Source organism: Oryx dammah, unplaced genomic scaffold (genome assembly GCF_014754425.2).
Source record: "Oryx dammah isolate SB20612 unplaced genomic scaffold, SCBI_Odam_1.1 HiC_scaffold_26, whole genome shotgun sequence".
Taxonomy (NCBI): Eukaryota; Metazoa; Chordata; class Mammalia; order Artiodactyla; family Bovidae; genus Oryx; species Oryx dammah.
In genome coordinates, this window is record NW_024070210.1 from 64648818 (window position 1) to 64674273 (window position 25456).

Genomic DNA, 25456 nt, shown 5'->3' on the forward strand with positions numbered 1-25456 from the left:
AAGATGAGATGTCAAAGTATTCTTGCTAATGATGTCTCAATAATTTCCATGCAAGACAAGAAAGTGGAAGAACCATTTCTATCTAGCCATACTTGCAGTATCTCACTGGGACATCTGAAAACCGATCTTAAGGGCACCACGGCAGATAGAGTAATATCACTCTCAATTCTTAAAGTATCTGCTGCTGCTGCTAAGTCACTTCAGTCGTGTCCGACTCTGTGTGACCCCATAGACGGCAGCCCACCAGGCTCCCCCGTCCCTGGGATTCTCCAGGCAAGAACACTGGAGTGGGTTGCCATTTCCTTCTCCAATGCATGCAAGTGAAAAATGAAAGGGAAGTCGCTCAGTCGTGTCTGACTCTTAGCGACCCCATGGACTGCAGCCTACCAGGCTCCTCCGCCCATGGGATTTTCCAGGCAAGAGTACTGGAGTGGGGTGCCATTGCCTTTTCCGATCTGCTACAAAGACGCTACAGTATTTTCACAGTGCTGAGGGATCACTGTCAGAAGCTGCCAATTTCCATACTCTCCTCTCCCAATTGCTCCCACCCTTCCCCGAGAAATGTAAGTTAATACTCCTTTCTCATCTTCTTTTCCCAACTTTGACGAATTTCGGTTTCCTCTAACTCCCATCTGCCTTTCCTTGCATTGTGGTCACTAACGATGAGAAAAAGTCCCATGTGAAACACTTTCCGGGACTTTCCCCCGCCCAGCTTACCCTGTGGAATTCGATCTTTTACCGACCCTTTCCTTCGTGTGTCTTCAGTAAAGCCGCGTTGTAAAACTGGACTTCCCTGGACAGAATGGACTCTCCAATGCTATGAACCGCAGAACCCTCCTTCAAACAACTAGTTCAGAGTTTCTCTGATCACTGAGGCCACCATACAGTCTATTAATCCCGACCGCAGCAATACCGTGAGGGTGGGAAGTTAGAGAGTGGGAGTTTACCTCTGCTAGGTTTCTAGGAAGAGTCCAGAGAACCCTCCACCCTTCCTCCTCTGGCCGCTTGATAAGTCTCCCGGCGTCTAACGTCCTCGATCAGGGCCGGACCTGCCAAGTCCCGGTCAGAGCGCCACCTCCTCCCCTTAAGCCCGACCTCACCAACTTTTCAACCGTCACGATACATTCTTTCTCCTTGAGATTATGATCCCAATCTTCTCCCCGGCCGGCTCACTCATCCCCACTCCTGGAGACTCACCAAGCAGAGTTCCAGCCACTCCTCTCCGGCCGCTACAGCTCGGACACCCGCAGGCCGGACTCCCAGCTGCGACCTTCTTGCGCCTGCGCTCGCCAGCTCTGCGCGCCTGCGCACTTCCCCGGCGCGGCGAGCCCGGACACACCCCTGTAGCTGGAGCCAATCACCGTGCGAGGGCTTTAAATCTCCTTGCCACGCAGGCGGAGAGCCCTGGGACTCACCCGTTTACCGGATAATTCTAGTACCGCCCAAAGGTGGGCGGTGTTCAGGCAACAAACTTTCACTGAGGGCAACCCCTCTGCCTGGCCTTATGCAGGATGAATGCTGAGGAAAAGGCGGCGAATAGAATGCCTTCCCTGACCTCTATCTAGACTGGGAGATAGATATGTAAACATATTATGAATGAATGAATGAATGAAGTCGCTCAGTCGTGTCCGACTCTTTGCGACCCCATGGACGGTAGCCTACCAGGCTCCTCTGTCCATGGGATTTTCCAGGCAATGGTACTGGAGTGGATTGCCATTTCCTTCTCCAGCGGATCTTCCCAACCCAGGGATCGAACCTGGGTCTCCCGCATTGTAGACAGACGCTTTACCGTCTGAGCCACCAGGGAAGTGGGAAACATATTATAGTGGACAGAATACAGTGCTTGGCATACAGAACATCCGAGGCGCCGCTGGCGCACAATGAACTAAGAGCTTTATTAGGGTATCTGAAAGGGTTCCCGGAGGAAGTGAGTTTTGAAGTCATGAAGGATAAGGAGAAGTTGCACCGGAGGTACGGGGTGGAGGGTGGGGGGCGGGGGGAAATAGAGGTCTCCAGACTATGGGCATCGGAGAGTCCAAGAAGACCATAGTGCCTTCTGCAAGTTTCCTTGTAGTTCATCTATTTAGATGAACTAAAGCTCCTCGTATATCTTCCAGTGAAGCGGGAAATGAGTTCTTAAAAGTTGGCAATGGCCAAGACTTGGAAAATCTTGTACTTTTGAAAGTGAGCCTACAGTTTACCATGATCACTGAGAATATTGAAAGGTTTAAAAGTAGATCAGGAAATTGCTCCAGGCTCCCCTGAGAATACAGCACAGTGCTGGAAATAAAAGGAGTTTCAAAGGAGTTGTCTATTCCTAAGGAGTCAAGGAAGATGAAATCTGAGAAATACCACCACAGAGGTCATTGGTGATCTTAGTGAAAGCTATGTGATGAAATGACAAGAGTTAAAGATAGATTGCAGTAGTTTGGAGAGAGGAGATGCAGAAATGAGGACACGTTATAGAATGCTTTTGGAAAGTATGGTATTGAGGGGAATGGGGAAAGAGGACAAGTGTTCAAGTTTTTTGTTTCTGCTTTTTTGGTTGCTATTAAAATTAAGACAGGAAAAACTTAAGCATGCTAGGTAAGATACAACTGAGAAAATAAATAGTTTTAAAGAGAAGCGCTAGTCAGTAGATCTTCAGTGGGTAAGAGTAGAGGCAATCCAAAGTACTGAGGAAAGGAAAGGTCTTGGAAACAAGATAAAGAAGATATCTCCTCAATTTTAATGACAGGAAGTATTTGTAAATCTGTATGTTTAGTAACAGGAAGTTAAAGAAGTTCTCATCTGATGGCCTCTTATTTTCTCTGTGAAGTAGGAGACAAAGTCATCTACTGATAGAGAAGAGTTAGATGAGAATACCAGACCACCTAACATGCTTCTTGAGAAATCTGTATGCAGGCCAGGAAGCAACAGTTCAAACTGGACATGGAAAACAGTCTGGTTCCAAATAGGAAAAGGAGTACGTCAAGGCTGTATATTGTCACCCTGCTTATTTAACTTCTATGCAGAGTACATCATGAGAAACACTGGACTGGAAGAAACACAAGCTGGAATCAAGATTGCCGGGAGAAATATCAATAACCTCAGATATGCAGATGACACCACCCTTATGGCGGAAAGTGAAGAGGAACTAAAAAGCCTCTTGATGAAAGTAAAAGAGGAGAGTGAAGAAGTTGGCTTAAAGCTCAACATTCAGGAAACGAAGATGATGGCATCTGGTCCCATCACTTCATGGGAAATAGATGGAGAAACAGTGGAAACAGTGTCAGACTTTATTTTGGGGGGCTCCAAAATCACTGTAGATGGTGATTGCAGCCATGAAATTAAGACACTTACTCCTTGGAAGGAAAGTTATGACCAACCTAGATGGCATATTCAAAAGCAGAGACATTACTTTGCCGACTAAGGTCCGTCTAGTCAAGGCTATAGTTTTTCCAGTGGTCATGTATGGATGTGAGAGTTGGACTGTGAAGAAGGCTGAGCGCCGAAGAATTGGTGCTTTTGAACTGTGGTGTTGGAGAAGACTCTTGAGAGTCCCTTGGACTGCAAGGAGATCCAACCAGTCCATTCTGAAGAGATCAGTCCTGGGTGTTCTTTGGAAGGAATGATGCTAAAGCTGAAACTCCAGTAATTTGGCCACCTCATGCGAAGAGTTGACTCATTGGAAAAGACTCTGATGCTGGGAGGGATTGGGGGCAGGAGGAGAAGGGGACGACAGAGGATGAGATGGCTGGATGGCATCACTGACTCGATGGACGTGAATCTGAGTGAACTCCGGGAGTTGGTGATGGACAGGGAGGCCTGGCGTGCTGCAATTCATGGGGTCGCAAAGAGTCGGACACGACTGAGCGACTGAACTGAACTGAACTGAAGGCAATGTCACCCCACTCCAGTACTCTTGCCTGGAAAATCCCATGGACGGAGGAGCCTGGTGGGCTGCAGTCCATGAGGTCGCTAAAAGTCGGACGCGACTGAGCGACTTCACTTTCACTTTTCATGCACTGGAGAAGGAAATGGCAACCCACTCCAGTGTTCTTGCCTGGAGAATCCCAGGGACGGGGGAGCCTGGTGGGCTGCCGTCTATGGGGTCACACAGAGTCGGACACGACTGAAGCGACTTAGCAGCAGCAACAGCAAGTCAAGATTTGAACTCGGGACTGTCTGTTCTGAAGCTCTTGCACCTTTCAATAACCTTCAGTAAATTTCACAAGGAAAGAGTGATTGGAAATTTAGACACAACAGTTGCCACTGCTTAGGGGAACGGTGAGGACTTTGGAAGAGAGTAGGAGCAAGAGAGAAGCCTTAAAAAAAGCGAAAAGAAAGGAGGGAGGCTGGTTACTGCGTTACAGCAGAGTCCGGTGCAGCGGGATAATTCTGCCAGCTGGTCTGCCTTGTGATCTTCCATTCTTTTGAAGTAAAGTCTCGTTCCTCTTTGTCCGTTGTTCACTCTCGTGTGTTCAAATAAAGCTAGGTTGTTGAGAAAGGCGGACCTCGGGGGAGTGGGTGGGGGGAAGTGAGCGCGACGGAAGCGTTGTGCGTCTGCGCTCTGGCGGCGGCGGCGGTGGAGGTTCCCGGTGGGGACCGGGTCCGGAGCGGGTCGCCGGACCCAAAGCTGAGTGGGGTGGCTGGGGCGTCAATGGGCTCCCTCGCCGCCGCCTCGGCGGCCTGATGGAGTAAGAGGGGTCGGCTGTGAGTGTGAGTATCAAAGGGCCGGGCGGCGCCGAGGCGTATCGGAACCCCAGGGACCTGGTGGTCTGCCACTGTAGGGAGGCTGTGGGGGTGCAGGAAGCGGCCAGTCTCTGCGCTTGAGGGCTGCGGCGCGCGGGCTGCGGGTCGTTCTTGAAGGGGTCGCGCGGGATTACGGGCAGGCGGTGCTTCTGGCCTCGGGATACAGTGTCTCGCGGGGGCGTTCCGGCTCTGCTCCCAGCTCCGGCGGGAAACGTGGCTCCAGAGGCTTGACCTTTCGGGGAGGTCGCTGACTTTCGCCCCCGAGGGCAACAGGGAACCCATAGACCTAGGTACCCCTTAAAGGCCTACGGGCCTCAGGCCGCGGACACCTTTCGATCTCTTGTTACGGACAGCTTCTGTTCTTTTTCTCCTTCGGACTTCTCTCCTGGTGGGATGCGTCTTAATAGCTACTAATTAAGAAGAGCTTACTATATGTCAATTTAACATTTAGTCTGAATCTCAGTGCATAATTATGGAGAGGAAATGCTTTGCACACCACTCTCCCTTCAGGCTGCACAATTTAATCATCTTTGAGAATCAGATTAAGCCGTCTTGTTGGAAGTTTATTTCCATGGCTTTTAACAATTTGGAACTACATGGTAGTTAAGGAAAGTTCTCTTAATCTAGCAAATGTGTTTATCCACCATAATGTTTTATATCAGATTTACTCAAGGCAAAATAACTTTTGAACACTTACTAAGAGCCTAATACTATTCTAAGCCCCTTGGAAAATCTTAAAATTTGCTTTGAGCCCTGGTCTCAAGTTAGTGAAACAATAAAAGATAATAATTAGGTTCAGTTAGCGTTTATCTAGCACCTGCTACACATGTGCCAGATACACTCAGGTCTGTCACAAAAAATAATGAGATGATATAATGGAAGTTGTTTTTTTTGGCGCACATTTCATGTGACCTCGCTGAAAGTTTGATGATAATTTGCCTAACTTAGCTAGGGAAGTGGTGAAATTCAAATAGGATGGAAAGGTAATTTTCCCCTCGTTACATCAAGTTAGATATTATTAAGCACTTTTGTTGAGAAGCAGCTATACTACAGTTACAGTTTCTAGAGTTAACTAGTCTAGAAAATGATATCCTTAATTAAAGATACTAGATGGTTTTAAAGTGGCTTGAAAGGAGTTAGGAGGTGTAGAGTCTGATCAGGTTAGTTCAAAACCAATTGCTTTGATTAAAAGGAAGATATTTAAAAAGGGAGAACTGTGAATGATGATTATTGTAGGTATATATCTTTGGAAGGAATGATGCTAAAGCTGAAACTCCAGTACTTTGGCCGTCTCATGCGAAGAGTTGACTCACTGGAAAAGATTTTGATGCTGGGAGGGGTTGGGGGCAGGAGGAGAAGGGGACGACAGAGGATGAGATGGCTGGATGGCATCACTGACTCGATGGACATGAGTCTGAGTGAAGTCCGAGAGAGTTGCTGACGGACAGGGAGGCCTGGCGTGCTGCGATTCATGGGGTCGCAAAGAGTCGGACATGACTGAGACGCTGAACTGAACTGATATGCATAGAATATCTGTTAGAATATATAAGAAACAGTGATGAGGTGGCTAGGAAACAGGAGTGGGAGAGCAATAGTTTTCTCTGTAAGCTTTTTTGTTTTATTTTTTTATTGTGAAAACTTTTAAGCATCCAGAAAAGTAGGGAAGATACTATTTTGAACCCCCTGTAAATTGATCACTCAGGTTTAAAAATTCCTTAATAGTTTGCTGTATTTGTTATTTTTATTCCTGATATTTCACCCTAAATACTTTAATATGTGTCTCTAATGAAAAGAAAATTTTTTCTGTGTAGCCCTGTATAATAATCACACTGAACAACAGTTTATGTTATCTAATACGCAATCCTTTTTAAAAATTTCCACAAATTATCCCATTTTCTTTTATAGTTTTTGATCCGTCTATGCATTGAGTTTGACTGTTACATCTCTTGAAGTCTTTTTAAATCTAGAAGTTACTTTTTTTCTCTTCTTTTTTCTTCATGACTCAATGAGAGTAGAACAGTTATCCAGATCTCTGATTGATTGTTCAGTTCAGTTCAGTCGCTAAGTCGTGTCCATTTCTTTTCGACCCCATGAATTGCAGCACTCCAGGCCTTCCTGTCTATCACCAGTTCCTGGAGTTTACCCAAACTCATGTCCATCGAGTCGGTGATGCCATCCAGCCATCTCATCCTCTGTCGTCCCCTTCTCCTGCCCCCAATCCCTCACACCATCAGGGTCTTTTCCAGTGAGTCAACTCTTCGCATGAGGTGGCCAAAGTACTGGAGTTTCAGCTTCAGCATCATTCCTTCCAAGGAACACCCACGACTCATCTCCTTTAGAATGGACTGGTTGGATCTCCTTGCAGTCCAAGGGACTCTCAAGAGTCTTCTCCAACACCACAGTTCAAAAGCATCAATTCTTTGGTGCTCAGCTTTCTTCTATCATTTAACATGTTACTATAAAGTTGAAGGTAGAGGTAATACTTGATTTGTTTAGGTAAACACTTTGGGGACTATGTCATAGATCAGACTGCGTACTCTAGTTTCCCCCCCGCCCCAGTAGTGATGCTGAGATTGCTTAGTGGGTTATGGTAGTTAAGTCTGAGTCCTTCTTTATAAAACTGCATTTCACCCCCTTAAAACCAGCTATAAGCCCTTTTGTACCTTTATAACTTTAAAACTATAGTGTTAACTATTCAAAACACAAATAATTACCTTTAAAAAGACAAAACTCACTGCAAGAAATTGTCTTTTTTTTTTTTTTAAGACTGAAGCTCTGATAACTAGATGGCATTGTTCTCAAAGAATTGAAGTTTGGAGAAATCAAAATTTACTCAAGGTGGTAAACACATTAGGTATTTTTAATAGTTTCTTGAGTATCCCAGTAGGGATATTCTACATGTGTATATGTCATCAGGGTAAATTCTGACATTCATATAAAGAACTATCTTAGTAGTATAACCTAAAACAGTAATACTCTTGAAGGTTATACTCCAGTGTTTATTATGTATCTAGTCCAAATATCTTTGCTGATTCCTGCTTGTTCATTCAACAGATACTAAATGCCTATTCTACGCCAGATGATGTGCCAGGTAATGGCTATAAAATGGTGAACCAGACAGACATTCCTGCTTGCTGTCATGGAGCTTGCACTCTATTGGAAGAGGCATTTGTTAAGCAAATAATTATACTAGTAATTAAATATAGCAAAGACTTAGTACCTGCTCTGTATAAAACAATATGGATTTTCTAATTTATAGAGGACTCCTCATAGCAGCCCTCTGACATTGGTACTGATATTATTTTTATTCTATAAATATGGAAACTGAAGTATAGAAAAATTAAAATGGAGCAGAGTGAATAGAGGATGTTTAAAATGCTGAAAGAAAAATCTGACAATCCATAATTCCAGAGTAAGTAGAATAGCCTTGAAAAATGAGAACAAGATAAAAATACTGTCAGATAAAACCAAGGGAATTTGTTTCTAGAAAATCTGCATTACAAGAATTGCTAAAAGAAGTTCTTCAGGCTGAAGGGAAATGATACCAGATGGAAACTTGATTCTTTGTACAGGGAATGAAGAGCATCAGAAATGGTAAAAAAAAATCTGGATAAATATAAACTATTTTTTCCTTTTAATATCTTAATACTATCTATGACTTAAAAAAAATCATCTTGTGGAGTTCATCATGTGTTATAGGTATAAAACATATACCATAGATCACAGAATAGAAAGTAAGGGTAAATGAACATGTATTGTTACAAGGTTTCTACATATTATGTAAAGTGGTTCAGGGTAAAAATGAAAAGGATATATACTCTATATCCTAGAGCAACCCTATGGAAAAAAATATTGCAAAGAAGTGTTACTAAAAAGCTAGTAGAAAAATTGAAGTAAATAATGCATAAGAAGATGAAAACAGGTATAGCCAAACAAAAAAATAGGAGGTTAAAAATATAATGTTAGTCCTAATCCACCCATATGAATAACTTTGTTTACTTCAGTGGAATAAACACTGATTTCAGTGCATAAAGACAGATTGGCTAAATGCCAAAAGATAGGTCTTTCCAACAGTAAACATAAGAAAGCTGGAGTGGCTGTTTTCATATCAGATAAAGTAGATTTCAAGATAAAGTGTATTGCCAGAATTAAGAGGGTTATTTCATAATAATAAAAGGATCAGTTCATCAGGAAGACAGTCATAAGTACGTATGCATCTAATATCAAAGCTTCAAAATATAACAGGCAAAAATGGATACAGTTAAAGGAAGAAAGAGCCAACAATCACACTAATTTTAACACTTCTCTCAGCAATTGATAGACATTTATGAACAAGCAGAAAATCATTACAGATGATTTCTACCTGATAACTACAGAATACACTTTTTTCCCCAACGGTGGATATAGACCAGGTGCTTCCTGCACATCAAGTCTTAATATATTTAAAAGGGTCGAAATACTACAAAATATGTTCTTTGATCCTAACAGGGTTAAAATATGTAGAAATCAAGATGTCAAACAAAAAACAAAATTCCGCAAATATTTGGAAGCTCAGTGAAACTTCTAAATCAATGAGTCAAGGAATAAATCATAAGAGAAATCAATGAATATCTTGAACTAGATGATGAAAATATAACACCTAAATTTATGGGATAACTGTCATAGCCAGGAGCCTAAGGAGACATGATGATTAAATGTATGTTGTATCCTGGTTGACAAGGATGCCTGTTATAATCTCTCGTGTCAAGACCATTAAAAGAATGAAAGAATGTATAGCTAACCAGTTATTATGTGAAAAAATTTAAAGAAAGTACTTGTATAAGTCCAGTAAAAAAAAACAAAAAAGTTGGTGAAATTCTGGAGAAAAAAGAAGGATACTAGGGGAAAAGAAAGGAAATAAAGTATGGAAATAAAGTATTTCTGTAGATCTAAAGCTATCCTAAAATAAATAGTTTATTTAAAAGTGCTAAAAAATGTTTTGTAGGATAGAGGTAATGCCGTTCTTAGACAGAAGCTTATAACTTAAACACCTACTTTAGTAAAGTTTAAAGGTAATGAAGGAACTAAAGTTCTACCTTAGGAAGCAAGAAGCTAAATTCAAAGTAGATAGAAGGAAGGAGATAATAAAGACAATAGAAGAAATAATGAAATAGAGAAACAACCAATAGACAGAATTACAAAGCAAGAAGTTGGTTCATTGAAAAAAAATCAACAATATTCATGAACCCCTTGGTACACTGATACTAAAAAGCAGATGACAGATTATTACTAGTATCAGGAATGAAAGGCATCACTACAGATCCTGTAGGATAATAAGAGGATATTACAAACAAATTTATTTGAACAAATTTGAGCTAAAAATGGACAGTTTCTTGAAAGTATCAATGTGCTAAAACTGTCACAAGTTGAAATAAAATCTGAATTAGTTTATATTAAATGGAATTACTTAAAAAAAATAAGACTCCCACAGTGATTTCACTGGCGAATGTTATCAAGTATTTAAAGAAGAAATAACATCAATCTTTTATACACTTTCAGAAGATAGACGAAAGAGAAACACTCATGAGGCTGAAACTCGATAAAGATGTTACAGATTTAAAAGAAAATTAACAACAGTTGTCTTATGAACATAGACCCCCAAAGTTCAGGGAAAATGTTAACATCATAATACCTCATGATAAAGTGATCAAAGATAGGTGGATAGATGCCGATAAAGCAAGTGCAGTAAAATGGTAACCATAGAATCTGTGTGGTGGATATATGGACACCAGTGATAGATTTTATTTTCTGATGCTCCAAAATCACTGCGGATGGTGACTGCAGCCATGAAATTAAAAGATGCTTGCTCTTTGGAAGGAAAGTTATGACAGACGCCAGACAGCATATTAAAAAGCAGAGACATTACTTTCCTGACAAAGGTCTGTGTAGTCAAAGCTATGGTTTCTCCAGTAGTCATGTGTGGATGTGAGTTGGACCATAAAGAAGGCTGAGGGCCAAAAAATTGATGCTTTTGAACTGTGGTGTTGGAGAAGACTCTTGAGAGTCCCTTGGACTGCAAGGAAATCAAACCAGTCAATCCTAAAGGAAATCAGTCCTGAATATTCATTGGAAAGACTGATGCTGAAGCTGAAGTTTCAATACTGTGGCCACCTGATATGAACAGCCAAGTCATTGAAAAAGACCCTGATGCTGGGAAAGATTGAAGGTAAAAGGAGAAGGGGGCGACAGAAGATGAGATGGTTGGATGGCATCACCAACTCACTGGAGTGGAGTTTGAACAAACTCTGGGAGATAGTGAAGGACAGGAAAACCTGGTGTGCTCCAGTCCATGGGGTTGCAAAGAGTCGGACACGACCTAGCAACTGAACAACAACATGGATATACGATAAACCGGATGTAGGATATTCACTATAAAATTCTTTTAACATTTCTGCCTTTGAAATTTTTCAAGATACAATATAGGGACAAAAATCAAGGGACTATTATGATCAGGTTTGCATTTTAAAGAGATTACTTTTGCTTTGGGTATAAGGAATTAGGAAAAGTATAGGATTCCCTCTCAAGTTTTTTTTTTTTTTTTCCTCAAGTAGTTTTGAAACTTAGCAGGGCCTTGTGGGGCTCCCAGGCACAGAGGCCTTTCTGTCCTCCATTTCTTGCAGTAAAGACTAGTTTCTGGGATCTTCCTAGAGTTCTAAAGGGCAGATTCAGACAGTTGCTAGTCAAGGAAGAAGCAGATTAAAACGACCAGGCAAGATTAAAAGGACCAGAGAAGCTCATCAGGATTAGGAGACTGAGACCACCTGAGATGAGATTAAGGGCATTCACACCCTAGTCTTGTCAGAGACCTCATCTTTGAGCGAGCCACTGTTATGAAAACCCTCATCAAGTTGAGACCAAGTGGTTTGAGCCAAATGCCAGGGTGTGCCTTTGCTTGGCAAAGCAGTAAAGCTATCCTTTTCAGCTTCACTCCAAACTCTTGTCTCCAGGGTTTGATTTGGCACTGGTGTACCGAGGCCAAACTTTTGGCAACAGTTTGATGCTGAGACCAGTTCAGTTCAGTTGCTCAGTCATGTCCGACTCTTTGCGACCCCATGAATTGCAGCACATCAGGCCTCCCTGTCCATCACCAGCTCCTGGAGTTCACTCAAACTCATGTCCATCGAGTTGGTGATGCCATCCAGCCATCTCATCCTCTGTCGTCCCCTTCTCCCCCTGCCCCCAATCCCTCCCAGCATCAGAGTCTTTTCCAGTGAGTCAACTCTTCGCGTGAGGGGGCCAAACTATTGGAGTTTCAGCTTTAGTATCATTCCTTCCCGAGAACACCCAGGACTGATCTCCTTTAGAATGGACTGGTTGGATCTCCTTGCAGTCCAAGGGACTCTCAAGAGTCTTCTCCAACACCACAGTTCAAAAGCATCAGTTCTTTGGTGCTCAGCTTTTTTCATAGTCCAACTCTCACATCCATACATAACCAATGGAAAAACCATAGCCTTGACTAGACAGACGTTTGCTGGCAAAGTAATGCCTCTGCTTTTGAATATGCTATCTAGGTTGGTCATAACGTTTCTTCCAAGGAGTAAGTGTCTTTTAATTTCATGGCTGCAGTCACCATCTGCAGTGATTTTGGAGCCCAAAAAAATGAAGTCTGACACTTTCCCCATCTATTTCCCATGAAGTGATGGGACCAGATGCCATGATCTTCGTTTTCTGAATGTTGAGCTTTAAGCCAACTTCTTCACTCTCCTCCCTCACTTTTGTCAAGAGGCTTTTAGTTCCTCTTCACTTTCTGCCATAAGGGTGGTGTCATCTGCATATCTGAGGTTATTGGTATTTCTCCCGGCAATCTTGATTCCAGCTTGTGCTTCTTCCAGCCCAGCGTTTCTCATGATGTACTCTGCATATAAATTAAATAAGGTGGGTGACAATAGACAGCCTTAACGTACTCCTTTTCCTATTTGGAACCAGTCAGACCACTGAGGAGGATATATTATACAGATATTCTTTTTAGGCTGATACTTTGAAGCTAAGTTTGAGCCTGGGAAATTTTTCAAGCTCTTGAAATACTGTACTTTTGAACAGGAGCTAATTTTGTCTAAACATATTTTTTACTATATTGCTGAGATTTTGGGTATGTCATTGCCTCATTCCAGAAGGCCTGTGAACTTTTAGTAAACTTACTTTGCAGATACTGCTACTTTTTGCGTTCCTGCTAAGTCACTTCAGTGGTATCCGACTGTGCGATCCTTTGGACAAGAGCCCATCAGGCTTCTCTGTCCCGGGGATTCTCTAGGCAAGAATACTAGGGTGGGTAGTCATTCCCTTCTCCAGGGGATCTTCCTAACCCAGGAATCAATCCTGCACCTCTTACATCTCCTACATTGGCAGGAGGATTCTTTACAACTAGCGCCACTTGGGAAACCCTTTAAACCACTACTTTGAAAGTGAAGTCACTCAGTCATGTCCGACTCTTTGCAACCCCATGGACTGTAGCCCTCCAGGCTCCTCCATCCATGGGTTTCTCCAGGCAAGAATACTGCAGTGGGTTGCCATTTCCTTCTCCAGGGGATCTTCCCAACCCAGGGATCGAACCTAGGTCTCCCGCATTGCAGGCAGACTCTTTAACCTCTGAGCCACCAGGGAAGCCTTCTTAAAATATACTAAAATATATGGTGACCTTTTCAGAGACTTAATGGTTTTTTAAAATACAAGACAAAGGCATTTAGAAAGCTATTAGCATCAATTAAAACTACTAAAGTAAATGCTTTACTACATTACACATTACACCAATATTGTGGTATCATCACCCATTAACTTAAAAGATTTTATAAGAAGAATTATGAAAAGAATTGCTGTATAATCATACTTGTATAAAGTAGATGAAAATTATTGAATGAACCGTTAGCAGTAAGATGCATGGAGAACAACAAAGCTTTTTGAGAAGAATGGTGAACAATTATCAGGGCTCCCTCAGCTTGCAGTGATTATAATTCATGTTATAGAACTTTAAATTGCTATGTGGATCTTTGGGGTTGCTTTGAGATACATATAAATGATGAATACAGGAATGTAAACTTAAAATGTTAGTCGCTCAGTCATGTCCAACTCTTTGCAATCCCATGGACTGTAGCCCATCAACCTCCTGTGTCCATGGAATTTTCCAGGCAAGAATACTGGAGTGGGTTGCCATTTCCTCCTCCAGGGGATCTTCCCCACCTGGGAGTCAAACCCACGTTGCCTGTGTTGGCAGGTGGATTCTTTACCAATGTACCACCTGGGAAGCCCAGGTGGGCTGGAAAGAAAACTTTTAAAACTATTAAATAAATGCAACAAGCCACCCAGTTAAACTTTTAAAACAGTGTTTGTATAAGTTATCTTATGACCTACTCTGTTACATGATGGTAACTTTAGATAGCATTTGTATTACTTTGTTAGAGTTGACGTTTCCCCATTTTCTTTCTGTTATTTTTCCCTCTAGAACATAATGCTTCCAAGTTCCAGAATTGACAAGTATTGGAATCTGATCATAGTTCTGATTCCAAGATAAAGAATCAGATTGTGGTCTGCCCTTTCCATTTTCTTGCCTGGTGATGGGTAATCTGAACAGCTTCATTAATTGGATGCTTGACTTTGAATCACTTTTCCTGGGTCACAGCCTTAACTTGCTGTTTTTGTTTTAACCCTGTGTTTTCTAATAAAGAGTGGTTGGTATATATATATTTCTGCTGAATGTTGTGTTAGGGCAGATAATATAAGAATGCTAGTAAGTAAATGCTTATGAGCTTATGCTCCATCAAATATACTAGATTCAGGAAATCACCAGTCACACCTTGGGAAACAGGAGCCAGCCAGAACTCAGACCTAGTAAATAGGACAGCTTTTGAAAGTTGTGGTTATAGATTCCTGTGCCCCAAAATACTTCCAGACCTTTCTTGTCACCTTATTAAAACGCCTTGCATAGCTAGGAGCCTTGAAACATTCTGGGGAGTCCTACTCAACAAAGTAAGGACTTTTTGGAAGCACCAGTCACATCTTTGATCCATAAACTGGCCAACCTAGGGGTAATGTCAGAAACTTGTTCTGTCACGGAACACTGTCTCTCTGTTATTCTGTCTTGGTCACCAGAAGTCCATTAGTTTTCTTTTGGGGTTAAGGGGGAGATGCAGAAAGTTACCTGTGGAATTCAGAAAAGGGATTCTAACCTGAGCACTAGTCCCCTACCCCAAGAGACCAGTAATTACACTTTGGTTCTTCAGCATTTTACAGTGTAGTATTGTCATTTGGCTTTATATCAAAGTTGAAATATCTTAAGTACTACTGTGCTTAATTGTAGTAGTCACTTACCTTGGGAAACAAGAGCCAGCCAGAACTCAGACCTAGTAAATAGGACAGCTTTTGAAAGTTGTGGTTATAGGTTCCTGTGCCCCAAAATACTTCCAGACCTTTCTTGTCAGATTCCTTCCTCATGGTAAGGTCAGGGAGATCAGACATACCCACCATTGGACAACCTGTTATTACTTACATAGCAGGTTGTTTTAACAGTTAAATGGGATAATGTGAAAATATTTCAGATAAAGTTCTTTGACACTAAATGCTGTTTTCCAGCCTTGAGTTTCATAAATATTTAGAGGAATAATCTGATATTGATGTTTGAGATGGGCTACAGTGTTATGAGATAGCGATTACTTTTTTTTTTTTTTTGAGAGTTTAGCAAGGTAGCTAGCCTTTATTAGAACAATATACAAAAATCAATAACTTTTTACATACAGGCAACACTTTTTTTTATTTTAAATTTATTTATTTCAATTGGAGGCTAATTAGTTTACAATATTGTATTGGTTCTGCCACACATCAACATGAATCCGCCACGGGTGTACACGTGTTCCCCATCCTGAACTACCCTACCACCTCCCTCCCCGTACCATCCCTCCGGGTCATCCCAGTGCACCAGCCCCAAGGATCCTGTATCGAACCTGGACTGGTGATTTGTTTCTTATATGAAGATAGTGATTACTTAAAGGCTCACTTACTGACCAGTTTAAGTTACTTCTGAGTGACTAGTAGAAGGATGGGGAGAGCATGGTGAAGTGCAGAATGGAATGTCTGGAGACTCTAATGCGATAATAGTTCTGCTCTGCCTTAACAGCTGTATTTCTTTTTATTTATAAGCTATGTAGGTGATTCTAATGAACTGTTTGGATTTAAAACTAGTTCATATATTGGGAGCAGGAGTTAGGGCAGGAAATGTTAGTGAGTATAGCAGTTGGGGGAAGGGAGAATAGAAATAAGTTCACACAGGTTTATCACATTGAAGAGTATATAACAAAAATTTAAAAATGAAATCTGTCAGGATTTGTTGACTATGAGAAACTGAAAGGAAAGAATCTGTTTTTGCCTATGGGAATGATAATTGTATTAGGATAGTAATCAAGATATTGAGAAAAGGTACTTACTATAGGATTTTTTTTTAGACTTATGACTAAGAAATTTGCAGGTAATTCTCATAATTCATTGGAGAAAATTTGAAAGATTACATAATGAGTATATTTAAGTGATATGGGGGAAATATAAGGCGGTCCAAGTGAGGACAGCAGTTGTTATTCACACTTACTTGACCTGTATAATGTAACCTCTCAAGCATTTTGAGATTGCAGAGTTGGATGGTTTCTATTTCCTTGACTTCTAATCCTTGTTAAGCCCTTTAAAGAGAGCTGCTGCTGCTAAGTTGCTTCAGTTGTGTCCGACTTTGTGCGACACCATAGATGGCAGCCCCCCAGGCTCTGCCATCCCTGGGATTCTCCAGGCAAGAACACTGGAGTGGGTTGCCATTTCCTTCTCCAATGCAGGAAAGTGAAAAGAGAAAGTGAAGTCGCTCAGTTGTGTCCGACTCTTAGCGACCCCATGGACTGCAGCCTACCAGGCTCCCCCGTCCCTGGGATTCTCCAGGCAAGAGTACTGGAGTGGGGTGCCATTGCCTTCTCCGCGGTGGTTCCCAAATGGAAGACTGTGAGTTAATTTCAGTATTTTAGAAACTGTAATGGAAATTATATTTTTACCCAGTTTAGGGATGTGCAAGTTAAAACGCTTTTGTCTTTTTAGCTGGAATCATATCAACGGAGGAGCTTGGTAGGCTGCAGTCCATGGGGTCGCAAAGAGTCGGCCACAACTGACTGACTTCACTTTCACTTTTCACTTTCCTGCATTGGAGAAGGAAATGGCAACCCACTCCAGTGTTCTTGCCTGGAGAATCCCAGGGATGGCGGAGCCTGGTGGGCTGCCGTCTATGGGGTCGCACAGAGTCAGACACGACTAAACCGACTTAGCAGCAGCAGCAGCACATCAACTCAGTGTTTTTAAATACAAGGTCCTTCTTAGTAATTAAATACTTTGTTAGCAGTTTACACTTTTTGCTTCTTTATGAAAGTTGAAATTTTTACAAAAATGAAACTAATCTATGCAAGTTAGAAACATGAAGCTCTTGAAAAGGAAAATGAACTGTTGCTTGTGCCAGAAAATCTCACTTTTTCATTGATTTTATTGCTTCCAAGTTTCTGTTTTGCTTTAATGGGTAATAATTTGAAGCACTATTAAAAACATTTCTGGCTATTTCATGTTTATCACTGTTTATGCAACTCCTAGAACAATGCTTGCTGAACGAAATAACAAAATGGTGCTCGTAAATAATAATTAAATTTAAAGTAAATGTTAAGACAGAATTAGAAGAATAATTATACTCTTGAGAAACCTATATGCAGGTCAGGAAGCAACAGTTAGAACTGGACATGGAACAACAGACTGGTTCCAAATAGGAAGAGGAGTACGTCAAGGCTGTATATTGTCACCCTGCTTATTTAAATTCTATGCAGAGTACATCATGAGAAACGCTGGGCTGGAAGAAGCACAGGCTGGAATCAAGATTTCTGGGAGAAATATCAATAACCCCAGATATGCAGATGACACCACCCTTATGGCAGAAAGTGAAGAGGAACTTCAAAGCCTCTTGATGAAAATGAAAGAGGAGAGTGAAGAAGTTGGCTTAAAGGTCAACATTCAGAAAACGAAGATGATGGCATCTGGTCCCATCAGTTCATGGAAAATAGATGGAGAAACAGTGGAAACAGCATCAGACTTTATTTTTTTTGGCTCCAAAATCACTGCAGATGGTGACTGCAGCCATGAAATTAAAAGACACTTACTCCTTGGAAGAAAAGTTATAACCAACCTAGATAGCATATTCAAAAGCAGAGACATTACTTTGCCAACAAAGGTCCATCTAATCAAGGCTATGGTTTTTCCTGTGGTCATGTATGGATGTGAGAGTTGGACTGTGAAGAAAGCAGAGTGCCTAAGAATTGATGCTTCTGAACTGTGGTGTTGGAGAAGACTCTTGAGAGTCCCTTGGACTGCAAGGAGATCCAACCAGTCCATTCTGAAGAGATCAGTCCTGGGTGTTCTTTGGAAGGAATGATGCTGAAGCTGAAACTCCAGTACTTTGGCCACCTCATGGGAACAGTTGACTCATTGGAAAAGACTTTGATGCTGGGAGGGATTGGGGGCAGGAGGAGAAGGGGACAACAGAGGATGAGATGGCTGGATGGCATCACCGACTCAATGGACGTGAGTTTGAGTATACTCCGGGAGCTGGTGATGGACAGGGAGGCCTGAGGTGCTGCAATTCATGGGGTCGCAAAGAGTCAGACACAACTGAGCAACTGAATCGAACTGAATTATGCTTTGACACTTAGCACTAGAGTGGTTTGTGTTAATTTTGAGATTTAGGATAAATTAGTAATATTGAAGGCATAAATAGTACTATATCTATCCATGATGGTATATTTCTTTGTTTTAGTAGCTAATTGACATTCAGCTTTCTCAAATGTTCACAATTTTATCCTACATTTTTGTTTTGATACTTTGAGTATAATTATTTCAGACATTCAGTAGTGGTATGGAGTGGGTTGCAATAGAAGGAAACTACTGACTCGATGGATGCGAGTCTGAGTGAACTCCGGGAGTTGGTGATGGACAGGGAGGCCTGGTGTGCTGCGATTCATGGGGTCGCAAAGAGTCGGACATGACTGAGCGACTGAACTGAACTGTGTATCAAGAGAAGTAGAGGACCTTTAAGCTTCTTTTTCTTATTTTTTTAGGCTTCTTTTTCATTGGTTCTTTCACCATGTTGTCTAGGGTGTTACAGATTAAATTAGGGTAGTTTATAACTTCATTAGGAGAAGGCAGTGGCACCCCACTCCAGTACTCTTGCCTGGAAAATCCCATGGACGGAGGAGCCTGGTAGGCTGCAGTCCATGGGGTCTCGAAGAGTTGGATATGACTGAGCGACTTCACTTTCACTTTTCACTTTCCTGCATTGGAGAAGGAAATGGCAGCCCACTCCAGTGTTCTTGCCTGGAGAATCCCAGGGATGGGGGAGCCTGGTGGGCTGCCATCTATGGGGTTGCACAGAGTCAGACATGACTAAACCGACTTAGCAGCAGCAGCAGCATAACTTCATTACCTCACAGTTTTAAGTCCCATAAGGAACTTAAAGCCCAGATGAGGACTCAAATACCTCTGTTAAATAGAGTCTGGTATTGTAGGTGTGGAGAGAAAAATAAGTTTGCTTGGGGAATGGAATTAAATTCTCAGGTAGGGCATCCTTGCAGAGATGCAGGAAGAAAGTATGGTAGTGCTGGAGGGTTGTAGAGACCCTTCTGGTCTTAATCCAAACCTCAGTAATTTATCCAGTTATCTCTGACTCATATTTAATAACCCAAGATAATCCTATTTGGAACAATTCAGTGAATAATTACAGAATGCCAACAGTATGCCAGACACTGTTTTCAGTGTTAGACCTGTACTAGTGAAAAGTATACAGCCTTTGTTCTTGTGGAACTTAATTTGTAATTGGGGATACAGAGAAATACAATATATACTATGTTAGGTAGTAAAAGATGCTTCTTTCAGATATTTCTTGCTGTTTAACAAGCCATTGTGAAATTCTTGACTTGAAACCAGTTATTTTATTGATTCTTACAATTCTTTGGGTTGAAAAGGGCTCATTTGCCTGGTTCTTTAACTGGTCTCACTTGGGATACCTCATTGGCAGCTGGACCTGGAGAGCCCAATATGACTGTCAAATGGCGCTGGGTGTTGTTTGGGTGCTCAGCTGTGCCCTCAGTTTTTTCCCTTTCGGCCTCTCCATGTGTCTGGGTTCTAAGAGGAAGTGTTCCCAGTGCGCAAAGGCCAAAGCTGCAGATTTTTTACGGCCTGACCTCAGAAATTGCGTTGTCACTTCCATTGTATTTTATTGGTCAAAACAGGTCACAGAGAGGGACTCTACCTTTTGATGGGTAGTGGTGACAAAGTCACATCACAAAAGAGAACATGGGGTGGGGAATAATGTTGTGGCCATCTTTGGAACCTGTCTACCATTGTACTACTGCTGCTGCTGCTGCTGCTAAGTCACTTCAGTTGTGTCCGACTCTGTGCGACCCCATAGACGACAACCCACCAGGCTCCCCCATCCCTGGGATTGTCCAGGTAAGGACACTGGAGTGGGTTGCCATTTCCTTCTCCAATGCAGGAAAGTGAAAAGTGAAAGTGAAGTCACTTAGTCGTGGCCGACTCTTTGCGACCCCATGGACTGCAGCCTACCAGGCTCCTCCATCCGTGGGATTTTCTAGGCAAGAGTCGTAGAGTGGGTTGCCATTGCCTTCTCCAACTGAACTACTAAAAGTAAAAAATTAAGAAGGTTATTAGGGGGATAGAAGAAATGGGGGGCAGGAAGTACAATTCTATAGGAGGACAGGGAAGGCCTCCCCGATGAGGCAACTGTGAGGGAGTGATCCATGAGAACCATAAGTATATCTGAAGAAGACTATTCCAGGCAGAGGAAACAGGACATACAGAAAGCCACAGGTGGAAAAATTCCTAGTGTGAGCAAGGAACAGAAGGAAGGAGGGCAGTGTAACTTGAATGGAGCACTATAGGGAGAGTGATAAGACATGGAGTCAGAGCATGAGAGAGAAACGGACTTTGTATCCCGTGACAAAGGACTTTGTATTTTCTGTAAGGGAGATGGACATCTGTTGGAAGATTCTGAGCAGAGGAGTTAAATGACCTGACTTAAATTTTAAAAGAGTTCCACATAACTTCGTGGCAAATAGATGGGGAAACACTGGAAACAGTTTCTTTATAAATAACATAGACTTTATTTTGGGGGGCTCCAAAATCACTGCAGTTGGTGACTGCAGCCATGAAATTAAAAGACGCTTGCTCCTTGGAAGAAAAGCTATGACCAACCTAGACAGTATGTTAAAAAGCAGAGACATTACTTTGCCGACAAAGGTCCATCTAGTCAAAGCTATGGTTATTCCAGTAGTCATGTATGGATGTGAGAGTTGGACCATTAAGAAAGCTGAGCGCCGAAGAATTGATGCTTTTGAATTGTGTTGGAGAAGACTCCTGAGAGTCCCTTGGACTGCAAGGAGATCAAACCAATTAATCCTAAAGAAAATCAGTCCTGACTGTTCATTGGAAGGTCTGATGCTGAAGCTGAAACTCCAGTCCTTTGGCCACCTGATGCAAAGAACTGACTCATTGGAAAAGCCCCTGATGATGGGAAGGATTGAAGGCAGGAGGAGAAGGGGAGGACAGAGGATGAGATGGTTGGATGGCATCACCGACTCGATGGACATGTTTGAGCAAACTCCGGGAGTTGATGATGGACAGGGAGGCCTGGTGTTCTGCGATCCATGGGGTCACAAAGAGTCAGACAGCAACTGAACTGAACTGAGAATCTTTGGTTGCTGATTTGAGAATAGATCATTGTGAGGATAGACAAAACTGAAAATAGGGAGTCAGGTCATCCATGCTGTCCTCCAGGGAATCTTCCCAATCCAGGGATGCCACCCAGGTCTCCCGCATTGCAGGCAGATACTTTACCATCTGAGCCACCAGAGGAGCCCAAGAATACTGGAGTGGGTACCCTGTCCCTTCTCCAGGGGAACTTCCCAACCCAGGAACTGAACTGGGGTCTCCTGCATTGCAGGCAGTTTCTTTACCAGCTGAGCTACCAGGGAAGCCCTAAGTGATCTGAGTTACATTTTAAAAGAATTCCATTCTGAGAATCTTTGATTCCTGGCTTGAGAATGGATCATGAGAGAGGGCTTCCCTGGTGGCACAGAGGTTAAAGCGTCTGTCTGCAATGTGGGAGACCTGGGTTCGATCCCTGGGTCGGGAAGATCCCCTGGAGAAGGAAATGGCAATCCACTCCAGTATTCTTGCCTGGAGAATCCCATGGACGGAGGAGCTTGGTGGGCTACAGTCCACTGGTCGCAAAGAGTCGGACACGACTGAGCGACTTCACTTTCACTTTCATGAGAGTATAGACAAGAGTGGAAATAGGGAGTCAGGTCAGTAGACTGGTGCCATGGGAGGATGCATGTGCTGAGCTGTGAGGAGTGGCTAGATTTTGGATGTACTTCAAGGTGGGACCGGCAGGATTTGCTGATGAGGGTGAATATGGAATGAGAAGGTGGGATTAAGGATGGCTCCCAAAGTTTTTGCCCTAGGGTCCTGCAGAATTGGAATTTTCATTTACCAAGATGGGTAGACTGGGGTAGGAGCAGGGTGGAGGTTAGGGAGATGCAGGAGTTGTATTTTGGGCTATGTTAGGATGAAACTCGGGACATCTGGGAAGAAAATGTTACTAAATGTTACTTCCTCGTTACAGGTGTGACGTTGAGTGCTTCAGATCTGGTCACTATGGTACGAGAACGAAAATGCATATTGTGCCACATTGTGTACAGCTCAAAAAAGGTAATAATAGAAGAGAGAGAATCTGAGGCTTTTATGACTGACCATTTTTTCAGAGACACCATGTGGAATTTATAGATGGGTAAAAGCTTTTAACAACATCTCATTTATGCTTCTTTCCTAAACCTTGGTCTTATTTCACTGGTTTCTTTCTCATTGCTGCCTTATGAAGACAGTAACTATATTATTAAACCTCTACGTGGAATTTGAAGATACTTAACAGTATGATAAAGAGAAATTCATCTAGTAACCAGTTATAGAGAAAATACATTAAAATTCAGGCTGAGATTGTAACAGCTTTCTGATTAGCTAAGGGAATGGCATTGATTTGTAGTCTGTGAGTTCTCTGCCTGTGCTTTTGGGAAGCACAGCATAGCAGCAGTGGTTCTAACTATATCCTCAGACATCCACAAGGTGGGGATGTTGCTCAAAGAAAAACACTGTTTTAAAAACTAAAAGAATTTACCTGTGCTTTAAGGAAATTATCTGCAATTTGTCTCATATTTTGCCACCCACTGCCCCCCGCCACCCCCTGCCTCTTATTTTTGCTTTCTAAGAATTCATCTAGCTTAAATACTGAGGAACTTTCCCTCTGTGCTTTTAAGATGTTCTTGATTGCCATTGGATATACAGAGAACTAGGAAAGTTATCATGAGTGATGTTAGCCAGGCAAGTCTGAGTGAACCTTGAAAGATGTTTGGGAGTGAAATGGCTTACAAGAAATGGAGAAGAGGCATTTTAGGTGGAAGAAAAATACAAAGGTTCAGCGGTAGAATGGAGTATAACAGCTCTGCTGCTGGTAAGTCGCTTCAGTCGTGTCCCACTCTGCGACCCCATAGATGGCAGCCCACCAGGCTCCCCCGTCCCTGGGATTCTCCAGGCAAAAACACTGGAGTGGGTTGCCATTTCCTTCTCCAGTGCATGAAAGTGAAAAGTGAAAGTGAAGTCGCTCAGTCGTGTCCGACTCTTAGCGACCCCATGAACTGCAGCCTACCAGGCTCCTCCGTCCATGGGATTTTCCAGGCAAGAGTACTGGAGTGGGGTGCCATCTAGGAATAGGTAAAAAGGCTTATCTGACTAGAACAGTTTCATCCTGGAAATAGTAGGACCACAATTTAATTTGTAAGTTAAATGAAGATAGTTGATAATATTGATTGCCCCACTGAGTAGTTTGACTGTGATCCATTTAGTAGGCTGGGTGAAGAATTTTTTTCTTTTTTTTTAGAATTTCAATTAGTGTTGGGAAAATCAGCTGAAATTTTAAAATCATGTTTAGTAATATACTTGCTGCCTTTACAAATGTAAAAGAACTGCTGTTCTAATTTAAAAAATTTAGACCACGTTTACTCAAATTTTCAATGAATAAAACTTTTTTATGCCTACTTTCACTTCATGGCAAATAGATGGGGAAACAGTGGTAACTGGGTGACTTTATTTTTCTGGGCTCCAAAACCACTGCAGATGGTGATTGCAGCCATGAAATTAAAAGATGCTTACTCCTTGGAAGGAAAGCTATGACCAACCAGGACAGCATATTAAAAAGCAGAGACATTACTTTGTCAACAAAGGTCCATCTAGTCAAGGCTATGGTTTTTCCAGCGGTCATGTATGGATGTGAGAGTTGGACTATAAAGAAAGCTGAGCACTGAAGAATTGATGCTTTTGAACTGTGGTGTTGGAGAAGACTCCTGAGAGTCCCTTGGACTGCAAGGAGATCCAAGCAGTCCATCCTAAAGGAGATCAGTCCTCGGTGTTCATTGGAAGGACTGATGTTGAAGCTGCAACTCCAATACTTTGGCCACCTGATACGAAGAGCTGACTCATTTGAAAAGTCCCTGATGCTGGGAAAGATTGAGGGCAGGAGGAGAAGGGGACAACAGAGGATAAGATGGTTGGATGGCATCACCGACTCAATGGACATGGGTTTTGGTGGACTCTAGCAGTTGGTGATGGCCAGGGAGGCCTGGCGTGCTATGGTTCATGGGGTCGCAAAGAGTTGGACACAACCGAGCAACTGAACTGACTGACTGATGCCTGCTTTTAGATTAGAGGGAGAAGGGAAGATGAGAAGATGTGAGATGGATAGGGAGCTACTCAGAGGTGTCAGACTTCTGTGGAGTCTGTGGCCTATCTTGTTATATCTCACAACTTTTCTATTTTAAGGTTTTTTGGCATTTCTTCTACTCTGGATTAAAACATGTTTTGTCTCTTCATATTTTTCCATGGATCATAATAAATAAGAGCTGAGTAGTTAAATCTACTCCTGCCTTAGGGAAAGCCAACAGTAGTTTTTTTTTTAAGCAAGGGAATGGCATGATTTAAATGTTAAGATATGGTCGAAGAAGTTAATGGGTTAACTGAAAGGGATAAACTCAGATAGACTAAGAACAACTTATGTTGGTGTACTTTTCTCTAGTTTCCCAACCTATTATAGTATTATCGTGGTTGCTCCAGGTGGCTCAGTGATAAGAATCCGCCTGCCAGTGCAGGAGACACAGGTTTGACCCTGGGTTAGGAAGATCCCCTGGAGGAAGAAATGGCAACCCACTCCAGTATTCTGCCTGGAAAATCCCAGACAGAGGAGCCTGGTGGGCTACAGTCCATGGGGTCCCAAAAGAGTCAGACTTAGCACCTACACACATATGATTGCTCCAAATACACTCAGGAGGAGAAAAGAGTCTAGGGTTACTGTATGTTACATCCCTGAGTACCCTGATGTTGTGACCCAGGGATCAAACCCAGGTCTTGAACACTGCAGGAGGATTCTTTACCATGTGAGCCAGTTTTATATTTGTAAACAGCCATTCTCTAATTATGACATACTGGCTATATATATACTTAGTGTGACAGACCGACGTTTACAACTTTGAGTTTTTCGAGGTGTGTTGAGTGTGTGTGTCACACTTGC

General features: G+C 42.3%; 2 protein-coding genes across 6 annotated transcripts in view; one reads left to right on the forward strand and one right to left on the reverse strand.

Annotated features, from left to right (window-relative positions):
- Nucleotides 1–1298, reverse strand: part of SNAP23 (synaptosome associated protein 23) — a 40487-nt gene extending 39189 nt beyond the window's left edge. For 2 of the 4 annotated variants that reach the window (XM_040226834.1, XM_040226832.1), the window contains exon 1: nt 1198–1298. The gene's annotated coding sequence lies outside the window, so the exon portion shown is untranslated. The remainder of the gene's footprint in view (nt 1–1197) is intronic. The other 2 variants (XM_040226835.1, XM_040226833.1) reach the window with 2 other exon arrangements.
- A 3241-nt stretch (nt 1299–4539) lies between these two features.
- ZNF106 (zinc finger protein 106) overlaps nt 4540–25456 on the forward strand; it is a 58418-nt gene continuing 37501 nt past the window's right edge. For both annotated transcript variants that reach the window (XM_040226836.1, XM_040226837.1), the window contains exons 1-2: nt 4540–4701; nt 22466–22551. In XM_040226836.1, coding sequence (XP_040082770.1) covers nt 22498–22551 — 54 coding nt within the window. In that variant the 5' untranslated portion in view covers nt 4540–4701; nt 22466–22497. The remainder of the gene's footprint in view (nt 4702–22465; nt 22552–25456) is intronic.